Source organism: Lepidothrix coronata, unplaced genomic scaffold (assembly GCF_001604755.1).
Source record: "Lepidothrix coronata isolate B3197 unplaced genomic scaffold, Lepidothrix_coronata-1.0 Scaffold272, whole genome shotgun sequence".
In the NCBI taxonomy this organism is placed as follows: domain Eukaryota; kingdom Metazoa; phylum Chordata; class Aves; order Passeriformes; family Pipridae; genus Lepidothrix; species Lepidothrix coronata.
Window position 1 is genome coordinate 666,881 of NW_016690452.1, and position 14,351 is coordinate 681,231.

General features: G+C 48.2%; 1 protein-coding gene across 3 annotated transcripts in view; it reads left to right on the forward strand.

The window, feature by feature from the left end:
• Positions 1-7,869: 7,869 nt before the first annotated feature.
• Positions 7,870-14,351, forward strand: part of CTDSPL2 (CTD small phosphatase like 2) — a 14,805-nt gene continuing 8,323 nt past the window's right edge. The window contains exons 1-6 of one of the 3 annotated variants that reach the window (XM_017836243.1): positions 7,870-7,993; positions 9,858-10,066; positions 11,237-11,375; positions 12,194-12,259; positions 13,508-13,657; positions 14,087-14,296. In XM_017836243.1, coding sequence (XP_017691732.1) covers positions 9,875-10,066; positions 11,237-11,375; positions 12,194-12,259; positions 13,508-13,657; positions 14,087-14,296 — 757 coding nt within the window. In that variant the 5' untranslated portion in view covers positions 7,870-7,993; positions 9,858-9,874. Of the gene's footprint in view, positions 7,994-9,857; positions 10,067-11,236; positions 11,376-12,117; positions 12,260-13,507; positions 13,658-14,086; positions 14,297-14,351 lie in introns of those variants that run through there. The other 2 variants (XM_017836244.1, XM_017836245.1) reach the window with 2 other exon arrangements.

The window sequence follows — 14,351 nt, forward strand, 5'->3', positions numbered from 1 at the left end:
TTATTTTTGTGTTGCTTAGGGACACAAAAGCTCCCTGGCGCTCTTAAGAGAAAAATCTGCGAGAGCTCAGTTGGAAAAATGGGCTGCAGAGATCAAGGTCCAGGTGAAGAGGTGTCAGGCTTAATTGTTAGGTGTAATTACCCTGTTGGACTTATTTGAAGATAATTCTCTTTTGATAGTAAATTGGTTTATTATATACCTGGAAAAGGTTTGATAATGTTCAATCTCAAAGATAATAGTTAATATAAAAATATCCTGAGTCAGTTAACATAACAGGGTTCCAAACCGTAAAATAGTTTAAGATTAGGAAATAAACATTTGTCATCGATGGCCTGTGCTTTGAAAATGATGGAGTCATTTCAGGAGGATTGCTCTCTGCTCCTTCTGCACTGGGTGTATTTTCTGTTCCCTGGTGGTCTGGGGGCTGTGAGGTTCCAGGAGGGTGTGTAGCTGCTCCTGTGCCATTTGCTGGGGATTCGGGAGGCTCTGTGCCGGCAGGTGGCTGATGTGTGTCAGAGTTGCTGGGACAGAGGTGAAGGCTCGTTTGATGGTTTACTTTTGGTTTTAAACCAGAGGAACTGCTGATAAATCCCCACTGTTCTGTCCCTTCCCCGGGGTGCTGGCAGAGGTCGGGGGGTTGTGAGGTGCCGTGGGGCAGTGGGGGCTCAGCTGTGGGGTGAGGCTGTTGGTGTTCTCTGCATTTCAGGGCTTTGAGCTCAGGCTGGTCCTGCAGTGGCTGCAGTCCCCGGAGCCCCCGCAGTGTGCTGTTAAACCAAAGCTGGGTGGGCAGAGAGGGTTTGTTCCAGCAGCTCCCAGCAGAGCCAGACTCGGTGGCTGGGCAGTCTCTGCCCAGGAGGAGGCACAGGAGGCCTGGACACCTGGGATGTGTTTGTGTTGGAGCCCTTGGAAAGGAGAACATGGCAGCTGATGGAAGGGATGGATCGGGGTGATGGGCTGTAGCAGAGGGTTAAAAGCCTCCAGTGAGCATCCACAGGTTAGAGGGGAGTCACTGACAGTCTGTGCAGAGCTCTCTGCCTGTCGGGATGAGGCTTTTCCACCTGTTGCTGCAGCTCCAGAGCTCAGCTCTGCTCCTGCCCTGTGGCTGGACAGACACTCCCCACCTGCACACAGGTTTGCAGTAGATGGTTGTTTAACTACTCTGGTGGGCTTTGGTCATCGAGTGCAAAGAGAGTTTAAAAAGCTGATTTCTGTTCTGTAACATACATGATATCAAAAGGATGAGAGGAAATTTTTTCCTGCTTTATTGTGCAGGTATTTAAATATTTCAGAGGTAGCCTAGGCAAGGAGACAAGCTGGAGTGTGTCTGTGGGTAGCCAGGTTGGGCGAGGGATAACAACAGGCATGTGGCCATTTTTGCCTATTTGGGATGCCAGAGAGCCTCTGTTACCTACACAGGTTTAGATTTTCAGAGACCTTGTAAGAACTGAGTACATTTGGAATCTCTGTCTCTCTCTGCGGTTGAGTTGATGCTGGCCCGTGGGTTCTGCATTTACCGGGGGGACTGAGAGACATACAGACAGTTATGGACAGTGCAACTCTGTATAAGGCTTATTTTCTCTAGAAAAAGCTGATCAGTGTTTCTCTGCTAAAGGACAGAGCCCATCAGAGAGTGCAATGAGCAAATGAAACCCATGACAGAAAATACTGTTGCTTTAAAAATTCGTGACCGGATGTTCTTTGTTAAAATAACGTGCCAGAAAATGAAAGGCAAATTTTAAACCTGATCACATCAACACAACCCCAGGCTTGTGGTTGTGCTGGAGCTGGGGCTCCACAGCAGTGTGGAACAGTCTCCTGGCTGCTCCAGGGAATGGGCCAGGACGTGTCCCTTGGCCTTGGGAGCCAGTGGAGTGACACAGGTTGCATCCCCCAGCCGAGCTGGGTTCCTCCAAAACGGGGTGACCTCCTCAGTGCTGCCTGCAGGGAACAGCCCTCTCCCCCGGATTGCTTGGAGCCGTTCCCGAGCCCCATCCAGGAGCAGGCTGATCCCACCGTGCCGGTGCCAGGGAGCTGGAGTTCTGCACGGCTGGTCATGGCACCGAGCTCCAACCCCGGGCACTGGCCCTGCTGCTTCACTACTACAACTGGCCTTTCCCCTGCCAGGAGTTGTATGTTTTTATTCCACCCCCTGTTCCCGTGTTGAATCATTCCAGCCTGAAACCACGGCTGGCTGGGAGGTTAAGGGAGCTCCAGCGCTGCCTCGGGAGCTGCAGGGCTGGGGCGGGCAGGGATGGGGAGGGAGGAGGGGTGGGAATCAGAGCATTCCTTTCACCTCCAGAACACATTGCTGCTCTTCCACGACTTTGCTAAGTTGTTTCTTCAGCACTTGAAGCGAAGGTGGTGTGTGCTGTCCTGTGTTACGGGGCACAAGGTGACAGCAACTCCTTTGAGTATTTGTTTGCTCTCTAGGTTAACTTGCATTAAATTTGTTACTTAAGTCAGCTCAAGTTTCCTCAGTATCTGGAAAATTTTTCCCAGATTCTGGCAAGACTGCTTTATGATGTGATAAATTGACCACTGCCAAGGAGACTTGCATTGCTTTGGAATGTGGCTGGGTGCTTTCTTCACCTGTGGGATTCCTGATGGAGAGGGCAGCTCCACTCCTAGTGCTGGGGAATGACTGGGAGCAAATCCAGCCCCTGTGTGAGCTCACAGGTGGGATCAGCACTTCTTGTTCTTGCAGATTTCTCTGATTTAGGGTATCTAGGTACAAATTCATGAGTGGTGTGTGGAGATCTGGGACTTCCCCATGCAGATTTCCTGCTGTAGCACGTGAATCCATGCCCTGGGATACAGGTGCACAACCTCCCTTTTCTCCAGCTCAGAAAGTCCCTCAGACATAAACTTCCCAAAGCAAGGCACGAGCCAAACACCACCTTCTCACTGGAGAGCAATTCCCTGGCTGTTTGCAGGGCCATATCTGCCACTTCACAGCCATAAAGGTGTTACTTCATTACATCTCACACATTTTAGAGTGGCAGAGATACATTAGACCAACTGGGGGTTACCTTGTGAAATAAATAGGTGGCTTTCAGGGTGGAATCAAGATGGGAACATTACGGTGTGGATGCAGAGCAGTTTTGCCTTACAAAGCTTCTGTTCTCATTTGTAGATTGTGCTTGTATTTTGTATTACTGGAATATTGACCAGAATCTTCCTGTAACTTTCCACTGAGTAGGCAATGAGGTTTGGGGTTTATTCTTGTAGATTTTTCACCCCAAATAAAGAAGGGGGAGAAAAAGGGAAGAAAATAAAATGTGTAAAATAACATCATTGTGATGGAATCAGACAGGTCCCTGAAACTCATTTCAGGCAAGTATTTGAGACTGGATGAGATTCAAGTTCATCATGTCTCAATATTATGGTTTAAGGTTATATGTAAAAACATAATGTCACTCACAATTTAGTAAAGCTGTTAAACCTTTAGCACTTCCTTTCATGTCAGTTTTAACTTAGGTACATGCACAAATTATTCTCAGACAGTACAATTTTATAAGAATGAAGTTTTCCATGCAAGAAAGAAGCCAGGATGAGCCATGAAAGAGTCAGGTTTAAATGGTGTACCAAGGAAAAAGTGTTTTCCAGGGCAACAAGAATCATATTATCATTTAAAGAGGTTTTATCCTGCAGTAAAAATAGTTTGCTATTTTTAAGGCCAAAGGAGCAGCCAAACCCCTTATCTAGCCCTTTAAAAGATATGAACCTGTCCTAGTCCTGTGGGATATGAGACTGTGGTTGTGATCCCACAGGAAGATTAAGGTGAAGTGGAGCAAGACTAGGTTTTCTGGTGGATTTAAGCAAAAGGCAGCTCTGTTGCTGTGTAGACTTTGCAAAAATTCCTGTATTCTCCTAACAATCCCAGGATTTACTCCATGGCTTCCAGAGTCCAACGCAGACTTCCTTGGGCTTAACATTCTTGATTTTTTTTTAATTAAAAAGATAACTAATATGGATGAGCTGAACAATTAGGAAAAGTAACTCTTCGGGATTTTTTGTGGTCAGACAACATCCTGGAAGGTCTGTTGAGGAAGTGTTTGCAACCTGTCCGTGCCACGGGTTGTAATGAGAGGGAGATGACTTCCATAAATAGGCTCCCTGTGTGCCTGGCAGCTTGGATTAAATGTCCAGAGAGCCTAAGGACAGCTGGGCCCTCCCTGAATCCCAGCAGGAGCAGTGCTGGTTCTGTGGAATTTGTTCCTGCTGTTTCAAACTCGGGCACTGCAGCCTTTCCTTTCCCCAGCGCTCAGGGAGCCCGGCGGGATCCAGAGTGACTCGGGAAATTCTCACCTCGGCAGCAGCAGGACTGTGACCAGTGCCTGCCTTTGGCAGCAGGTTTTGGGGCTCTGCTCTGGGATTTACTCTCCCACAGCTAACCCAGCTCTCCGTGTCCATTCCTTGGTTAGTGTGGAAAGCCTGAATTAATTTCCAGTGTGTGCCCTCGGTTGCAAAGAGAAAAATAACTTGGCCAGGAGGGAATAAACTTTCAGTTCCAAATGCATTTGGTATAATCAAAACAAATCCTCACTAGCAGAGCAATGGCAAAACAGAAATATGATGGCTAGAGCAGAAAAATGAGGGAAGAGGAAATCTCTTTTCTGTTGAGGCCAATTCCAAAAAGCCGCCGTCGTTCCTTGGCAGAGTCTTTGTAAGGACGTGTTTGGTTTGGGGGAGATGCCCAAACTTTGGGAGAGTAGAACTGAATATGTGAGCACGAGGTAATGTCCTGAAGAATCAGGGTTCAAACAAGGGGACTGAAGACCAGGGATTTCAAGCAGGATTTTACTTCAAATGGAATTAATTTAGTGCCCTGGAAGATGGGGAGGAGCAGAAAAGGGAAACAGAGAATTTAGAGGTGGTGTTTGCATTGCACCTTTGATAGTTAAAATTCCTAACTATTGTTTTGGTGGAACTTGTGGTTTCTTTATACATTTATCCAGATTTCATAACCCAGTACCAACATTTGAATAGTACGTATTGTGTGATTTGCTGTTTTAATAAATCAGTGTCTTTTAATTTTGCTTTTACCTACACTAGACTAGCACCACTTCCAGACTCCTTTGAGTCAGGGTTTCCTGGATAACTGCTCTCTCAGTTCTGCAGTTGCAGACAAACACACCTAAAGATTTGAGAAGTCTGACAAGTAATATACAAAACACACCCACCAGAGTAACACGAAATTGCTGTAATTTTCTAGGGAAGGGGAATAAATCGGTTAAAGAAAGGCCAAGAGTCTTTGGGGGGAAAAGTCTCAATATCTTTGAACTAATAAAAAGCATTTCCTTGAAGTCTGTGAAGTGCTTTGGGGGCTGTGTGGATGAAAGGCTTCATCTGTCTGTCGTTTCTGTGGCTGTGCTCGAGTCCAGACCCGGGGGGTCCTTACACAGGTCACCCTTCGGCTCCCCACCCAGGGACCAACTCGTCCCTTCCCCTGGGGGCTCAGGGGTCTCTGTGCAGCAGGTCTGTGTTTCCTTGAAGCATCCCAAGCCCTGTGTGAATGGATCTCAGCCAGCCCAGGTTGCTCATCCCCTCCTTGGGATGTTTCCTCGTGCCGAAATCTGGGTCACATCCCAGCGATGAAATGTGCTGACGAAATACCTCTGGTATTACTTGTTTAAAAGCAAACTGAAGAAAATATTTGTTCTTGGTTCCTCTGTGCGTGGATCTGCACAGAGATCCAGGAGTGTGTGAAAGAGCCACCCACAGCTCAGCAGGGAGGTCTGGGGGAGCTGGGCTGGGACCCTGAACCTGCCGCCCCTCAAATCCAAACCCCCCCGTTGTCACAGCACTTAAATCTGGGGACAGACCCCAGCTGTGTGTTGGTCATGTACCCATCTGTATCCACGCCATGCATTGATGCTCTTGCTCAAAATCTAGAAGTTAAAATGATTTACTGCCTTCTTGACTTTGTCTACAAAACATTTCAAGACAAAACCCAGATAAATAACTTTTTGCCTCCTGTGTTCCTGTCACTGGACTTACACTCCTGACATGTGTGAGTTGTCTGAATCCTCCAGGGCTCCTCTGGTATGGAGACTTGGGGTGGATGGATTTCCACAGTGGTAGTTCTGTGTTATTTCTGAGTGCCAAAATGAATGGGGAGAAATCCTTCAGCACTATATTTAATTTTTCCTGTCACTTATCTCTTCCTATTGTTCGTCACTATTGTTCTTTTACCATCTTCAACTTTTTCCTGTATCAGAAAGCCCTAAACCCTGTAATTAGATGTGCCTCACCTAATTCCTCTTTTAATAGTCTAGGGAAAAATAGAGAAACAGCAGTGTCATATGTGGTGGGAAAAAACCGTCCCTAGCTGCAGATTCCAGGTGTGTCCTTAGTTTGAAATATGAGTCATTCACAGGAATTTCTTTCCTGTAGGTACAGTGTACCTGTGCCACAGAATAACAACAGTATTCACAGGTATGTCAGGTAGGGAGCCTGACACTTGGGCTGTGTGGATCAGGATAGTGGAATTCATTGCAGCCATAGCTCCTTCAGCTGCTGTGTTTTAAGAGCTCCTTCATTTTATTTTCCTGTCCCACGAATTGTTGTTTGAGAACTCCACTTAGTCCCTCTTTGCCAGGTATTTCTCTTTTGAAGAATGGGTTTTTCCTTCCCCCCCCACTTTCTGCTTTATTCTAACTGCAGCAGGAGTTCATCCCACATCACCCTGCCCAGGCTGGGTTCCCCTCACACACCTCCCTGCAGAGCCCTGGCTCGGTCCCTGGTCACCCGGCCAGGGATGGCACTCGGGGGAAATCCAAATCCTGCAGCTTTGAGGAGACAAATTCTCCTACGTGCTTGGACTTGATTGTTTTCACTGTGTTAAGTTTTGTAGCCTGGTTTGTGCTTGGTTCAGGGGAGAACCACAGCAATAATTCAATAAAAACTGCCCTGCCAAAGGGATCAAGCACTGGGAGAGCAAACTCGTGTCTCTGAGAGGATTGTAGGTACCTGTTGCTAAGTCCATTAGAGATATTTATAACCCCAGGCATGATACCCCGGGTGTGCAGTGAGCCACAGGACTGTGGCAGGGGTGTGCAGAGGAGTTCAGCTCATTGAACAGTAGCAATACGTGCTTGCCACTGACAGATATTCCATTGGTTCATTTTTTGTCTGCCCAATATTTGTTTCAGCTCTAGAAAAGTCAGGCAACTTGTACCATAGCAAATTTTATGTAACATTTTCATTCTCAAATTGGAATTTGTCTGGTGTGAGTCTTCCTTCAATGTTTTACAGTTTTCTCTAATTCCTTTTTACACGTATTTGTTTAGTGTGGCCAATACACCAGTGTGGGCACAGGCCCAGGGCAGTGCCTGTCCCTGTGCTGGCACTGCTGGGGCACCTCCAGTCCTGGGGCCGTTCAGGGCCCTCATGGCAAGAGAGACATGGAGGGGCTGGAGCGTGTCCAGGGAAGGGAACGGAGCTGGGGAAGGGGCTGGAGCAGCAGGAGCAGCTGAGGGAGCTGGGGGGGCTCAGCCTGGAGAAAAAGAGGCTCAGGGGGGACCTTCTGGCTCTGCAACCCCCTGACAGGAGGGGGGAGCCGGGGGGGGGTCGGGCTCTGCTCCCAGGGAACAAGGGACAGGAGGAGAGGGAACGGCCTCCAGCTGGGCCAGAGGAGGGTCAGGTTGGATATTGGGGAAATTTCTTCATGGAAAGGGTTGTCCAGCCCTGGCACAGCTGCCCAGGGCAGTGGTGGAGTCCCCATCCCTGGAGGGATTTAAAGGACATGTGGATGTGGCACTTGGGGCCGTGGGTTAGTGTGGCCTTGGCAGTGCTGGGGGACAGTTGGATTCCATGGACTCAATAGCCTTAGAGGGCTTTTCCCACTTCAGGGGCTCCATGACATCACTGGCAGATCACAGAGGTCACAGAACCTTGGCCTGCAGTTGGACCTGCCTGGGGCTGGGCCTCACCCACTCTGCCCACCTTTGCTGCAGGATGTGGGGGTTGCTGTGAGCCCGTGCTCTGCCTGGTGAGTGCTCTGGGAACGGAGCCTCCCGGCACTCCCAGCTTCCCTCCTTCCATCCTTGCACCTCTGGCCTCCAGCTCCGGAATCCACCAGCTCTGTGGGCTCTGTGGTGTCCAGGTGTAGCTGCAACAGCTTTGTGTGAGATTGAGATATACCTTTGAACAAACACAGCTGTGTACAGGCTTTGGACTGGTTCTGAAAAACACAATCAGCATTTGTCTGTCTGTGACTCATCCCAGTGCCACCGTTGCCTTTCCCTAAACCTGTTGTGACATTACTTACATGCTAAATGTTACAGACTGTTTATTCTGTCTGTGCAGCAATCAGATCCACACTAAATGGACTGCAGAAAGGCAACTTACATGTTAAATGTTATATTTATCCTGTCTGCAACAGTCAGATCCACACTAAATGGACTCCCGAAAGGCAGACACTGATTCCTGTCGTGATAAGCATACAATTTCTTTAAAAACCTGCTTTTTGTCATGACTTCAGCTAGGAAAGGCAAATTACTTTCTTACCAGTGTTTCTGTGCTTTGCACCTCAGATGGATTTCTTGCTACTTCATTTTTCTGCTCCTGATCCATCAGATGAATGATTTTAGGCACATGAGGAGTCCCCTTCAAACCAGCCCAGCTCTGGGCAACAGGCAGCTGCAGAAGGCACGTCCCCAGCCCGGAGAACAGTGACTGTGAGGCACAGGAGTGACAATACCAGCAGTCCACTGGAAGGCTGGAGATAAATGGGATGCAATCCCTGGAATGGCCTTTAACTCTGCTTTAATAAATATTGCCCTTGCACCAGTCTTCCTGAGGTCTAATTGCTTCCCAAACTTGGCTCTAGTGAAGCTCAGTTTGGGTTCCTTTGCAGAGCTCTCTGTCCTCACCCACACTGAGTACACAGGCTCATGATTCCTTCTGTGAACACTTCACACAAATTTAGATTTATGCCTCATCTCAAATGTAATGTGGAGACTAAATGAAGTGTAGTGAGGAACACGGGGTGGAAAGGACTTGTCACAGTGTCCAGTCGTTTGGGGCTGGAGCCACCACGCAATCAGTCCTTTCACCGAGGCAGTGCCACCATCCCAGCTGACGAGGTGGGATCAGTCCCAGGCTGCACTCGGGGATCTCAGAGGTCTTTTCCAGCCTGGACGATGCTGTTGTTCCAAGCAGGTCGATTTTTCCTTCCTGCCACTCGGGTTGGAGGGTTGTGCCAGAGCTCGTAGATGTGCTGGTTGGCTGTGTCCGTGCCCGGGTGAGATCCATGTGCTCCCGTGCCAGTGTTGTGCTTTCCCCTGAGCAGCTCCTGTGCCGTGGGTGAGGCCGTGTGTCGGGATGGCAGAGCTTGGGATGGCAGTGTTTGGGATGGCAGAGCTCGGGATGGGAGAGCTCGGGATGGCAGTATTCGAGATGGCAGAGTTTGGGATGCCAGAGCTCGGGATGGCAGAGTTTGGGATGGCAGTGCTCAAGATGGCAGAGTTTGGGATGGCAGAGCTCGGCACGGCAGTGTTTTGAATGGCAGTGTTTGGGATGCCAGAGCTCGGGATGGCAGAGTTTGGGATGGCACTGCTCAGGATGGCAGAGTTTGGGATGGCAGAGCTCAGGGTGGCAGAGTTTGGGATGGCGGTGTTTGGGATGGCACTGCTCAGGATGGCAGAGCTCGGAATGGCAGAGCTCAGGATGGCAGAGTTTGGGATGGCAGAGTTTGGGATGGCAGTGTTTGGGATGGCAGAGTTTGGGATGGCAGTGTTTGGGATGGCAGAGCTCGGCACAGCTCCGCCGCCGTTATGTAACTGTGCAGTTCAGCAGCCGAAGCCTCCCGCGTTTCTTCAATGACTGAGTATTCCTGGTTGTGCCTTTTATAGCTTTCCATGTGGTGCCCATGAAGATGAGGCTGAGAACGCGGAAAGCTTCTCAGCAATCCAACCAGATCCACCCGCAGCGGGCGCTCCGGGCCAAGCGGAAACACTCGGAGGTGGAGGAGACCTTACCTGGGGGCGGGGGGAAACCACAGAAAAATGACACCGGCCTCTTGTCTTCAATCAAAAAGTTCATTAAAGGAAGCACACCCAAGGTAAGCCAGCTGTGGGGCCCTGCTTGGCTTTTAGTTGGGTCATAGTCAGTTCAGTGTGTTCAAAACCCATTTCTACTGAGAATAAATAATGTGGAAGCAAAACGTAAAGAGATGGCAGGCAACAAGTGCCTGTGAGAGTTGTGTCAGGAAAATCAGACTTGGAAATCCTTCAGGAGTCAGTCATAGGTGTATTTAACAGTCCAATAAATCACAGGATTTATTACCTGGTATTTCTTTGTGAAAGTGTTGGCTGATGAATCCAGTAGATTTTTAATTGCTGTTTTAAAGAGTCCTTGAATCCAAATTCGAGGAATTACCAATATTGGCAACTAAGGCAAGCCAGTCTGTAAGCATAAATTTACTGAGTGTTTTTAGCATTTTTATTCGAAACTGGTTAGGAGTCAGTCAGTCAATAAAGGTCAAACCTCACAAATCCACGTGTCAGGGAATTGCTGCAACTGTGTGATTCCTGCAGTGGGCACTGCCCTGCTTAGGGCATCAAATCCAGGTATTGCCAGGGAAAACCACGAAATCTTATCTTGACCCAGACAGAAATCTGAGCTTTACTGATCTTCACATGTGAACACCTGTCACATATACATTGAGGGTGAATTATATATATACATGCATACATATATAAACTTTGATAGGCTGAATGTAACCTTGCTTCAAAAACCTGTGTTTTTTTCTCTAAATGAAGGCCAGTCTCAAAAATCCATCTTCATTCAGTCCCAGCAGTTCAGATACTGACATTATGTAACTGTGAATTTTAAAGAGGAGTAGCTGAGAAGTCGTAACTAATTTACAGTGTATCCCAGATCAGCTACATGATAAATAAAAATCTGATATAAATTCAGAAGTATTTTCTGGGGTTTGAACTAAAGTGTTAAAACAATAACTTTGTAACAGATAGTTTTAAAGTAACAATATATCCTTGAATTGTGAAAAATATAGTGAAATAGAATATTTCATGACATGTTAAACCACGTCAACCTGTCCTGGAAACAGAGAGGTACCAACCAAGAAACATTTCAGCAACAGTTAAATCTGCTTCCAGTTTGCTTTTCATTAAACTGTGACAGTTGATCTATTTTACAGACCTGGTCTATTCCATGGAAAAAAGAAGGCACTGTTCAGTATGTTTCTTTTTTGCCTCCTTTCTCCTTTAAGGAAGAAAGAGAAAACCCCACCAAAAGGAGTCGAATTGAGCGGGACATTGACAACAACCTGATCACATCCACCCCTCAGACGGGGGACAAGCCCAACAAACAGCTGTCCCGGGTGCGGAGGAAAAGTCAGCTCAATGGAGGTGGGTACAGCCCAGCTGGGCAGCCAGGGCACGGAGTCCAGGGGGTACAGCCCAGCTGGGCAGCCAGGGCACGGAATCCAGGGTGTACAGCCCAGCTGGGCATCCAGGGCACGGAATCCAGGGGGTACAGCCCAGCTGGGCAACCAGGGCACGGAGTCCAGGGGGTACAGCCCAGCTGGCACTGCAGAGCATGGAATCCAGGGGGTACAGCCCAGCTGGGCAGCCAGGGCACGGAATCCAGGGGGTACAGCCCAGCTGGGCAGCCAGGGCATGGAATCCAGGGGTACAGCCCAGCTGGGCAGCCAGGGCATGGAATCTAGGGGGTACAGCCCAGCTGGGCAACCAGGGCATGGAATCCAGGGAATCCCAGCTCAACCTGAGCCGGACATTCCTGCAGCAGGGAGGTTACAGGGTTTGATTGACTTCAGTGAGGGCAAGGCTGAGCTAATCACAGCAAAACAAGAGTTCCAGGGCTGAAAGCAACACATCACTCCTCAGACACGGTCGTTGTATCTCTGTAAGAACTATTTGGATCATCAGCAGCTATTTTGGAACTAATTTAACTTTCTTTTTTTAATTGTCATTCTAAAAAGCCAATAATAGTTATTTGATTTAGCTCTTCTTCCATTTTCTCACAAATAAAAGTGAATTATGACTCCCAGCTCATGACCTTTGTGGAAGTAACCAGGTGTCCTTAATACTGAAAACACTTGTCAAACACACAGACAGGTTTCTGTCATAGAATTGTAGGAAACTTTGGATCAGAAAGGAACTCTTAAAGGTCATCTGGACCAGTTCCCCTGTTCCCCTCCCAGCAGTGATGATCCAGCTTGGAGTGAGATCTGCCTCTGGAGTTAGATCAGGCTACTCAGAGCCTTGTCCAGGCAAGTTTTCTGTCTCTCTAAGGATGGAGATTCCCTGTTCCCTCTGAAAACTGTCTGTTCTTGAATATCTCTAATGATGACATGATACAATTGTCAGTGATATTTAGAACATTGTCCATGGTTCCAACTTTAAAATACCATTCTTTAAACTTCCTTTCTAAGGAAACTGTGAGGTTGGGGAGGCCCTGGCACAGGTTGCCCAGAGAAGCTGTGGCTGCCCCTGGATCCCTGGAAGTGTCCAAGGCCAGGCTGGACGGGGCTTGGAACAACCTGGGCTGGTGGAAGGTGTCCCTGGCCAGGGCAGGGGTGGGATGGTCCATAAAGTCCCTCCCAATCCAAACCATCCTGTGACTCCGTGCTGTTCCAGGGCATGTGGAGCACCCTCAGCCTGTGTTACTGTTATAGGGATACAAGTTCTTAATTCAAGTATTCCCCATTGGTGGGGGCTTGGAGCTGCAGCTGGGACACCCCACGTTCCATACAGGAACGGAGCAGTGTGGAGTCCCTGTGCAGCTCCATCAGGCTCAGCTGAAGGGGCATTCTCAGCTCATGTGCATGAAGTCCATTCCCTCACTTCCATATGGACAGACATCTCAGAGCCTGGGGGCTGGGAAGAAAAGAATTCTTCTTCATCTCAGTCTCAGAACTGCCATGAGATGGGAATTGGAGTTCTGGGGTATACATAAGTGTACCTGCACAGTTTGGGAAAACCTTCATTGTTACATGTGATATTGTAATGTGTAGATTTATTTAATTCTGCCCTTTGTTATCTGTGATAACAACTAAAAATTATTTCACTTTGGGATTGTATTTATGCACATATGTGTGTGTATGTGGAGAGGAACAAATTCTGGACTCGACGCGGTGCAGTTTGGAGGCTCAGCCTTGGGAGTTCACTGACACTTTCTCTTGGTTCCATCTAGTGGAGTCCCCCTGACACTGACACCAATGTGCTCTGCAAGGGGCACAGCAGCTCCAAGTCTGTCTCCCACCAAGTCCATTGAAAGGATTTAATCTTCTATTATTTATGTAAACAAGGAGTGTTTCCTAAGCTGGAGTGTTAAACTTACGATGGTGTTGAAAATTGACTTTTTATTTTGATGCTGATAGTAAATGACTGGCTCCTGTGGACAGAGCTGAACCATGAACAGGAGGGATCAGTCCTGGAGAGCAAATGCTGACAGCAGAGGACAGGATGTAACTGAAAACAGCAGTGTGGTGTTACAGGTCATAACTTTTCTCTTGCAGAAGCTGGAAGTTATGAGATGACAAACCAACACGTAAAGCAAAATGGAAAATTGGAAGATAACCCCACCACTGGCAGCCCCCCACGGACAACGTTACTGGGAACCATATTTTCTCCTGTTTTCAATTTTTTTTCACCAGCAAATAAAAATGGTGAGTCTTAGGTAAAAAGCCAGTGGTGTTAAACTGGAGAGTGAGATTTTTTTTATGAAGTTGCTGTTCTGAGCAACAGTAGATTTTGCATTCTGATTTACAGACCAAGAGTTACTGCTGCCAGATAAAGGGCTCTGCAATTCTTAGATGGGTTGATTGTTAAGGAAGGAAGGAATAAGTTTATAACCATTAGAATATCTTTGTGCACCTTTCAGTAAAAAAAAATAAGAAAAAAAAAAGGATTAAGTTACTTGTCCCAAATGTATCTTAAAGCCATTTGTCAGGGCCATCATTTTGGTTCTGGTTTTTGTAACATGACCCAACGCAGGTCCCTTCAGTTGTTCTGCAGCTTTGCTGTGTGTGGTTAAGAGGGGCTGTGAGTGTTGGGGGGGAACTCAGAGGTAATGAATGTCCCAAAATCCCCCACAGGAACATCGGGGTCGGACTCTCCGGGCCAGGCTGTGGAAGCTGAGGAGATCGTGAAGCAGCTGGACATGGAGCAGGTGGACGAGATCACCACGAGCACGGCGACATCCACCAACGGCGCAGCCTTCCCGGGCCAGGCCGTGCCCCTGCGGGGCCCCCCCGGGCTGGGGGACACCGAGGAGCCGGGGGACCGGGACCTGCCCCCGCTCACGGGTACGGCACGGGGACCTGCTGCCTGCCCTGCCCTGCTGGGAACTGCTGCCTGCCC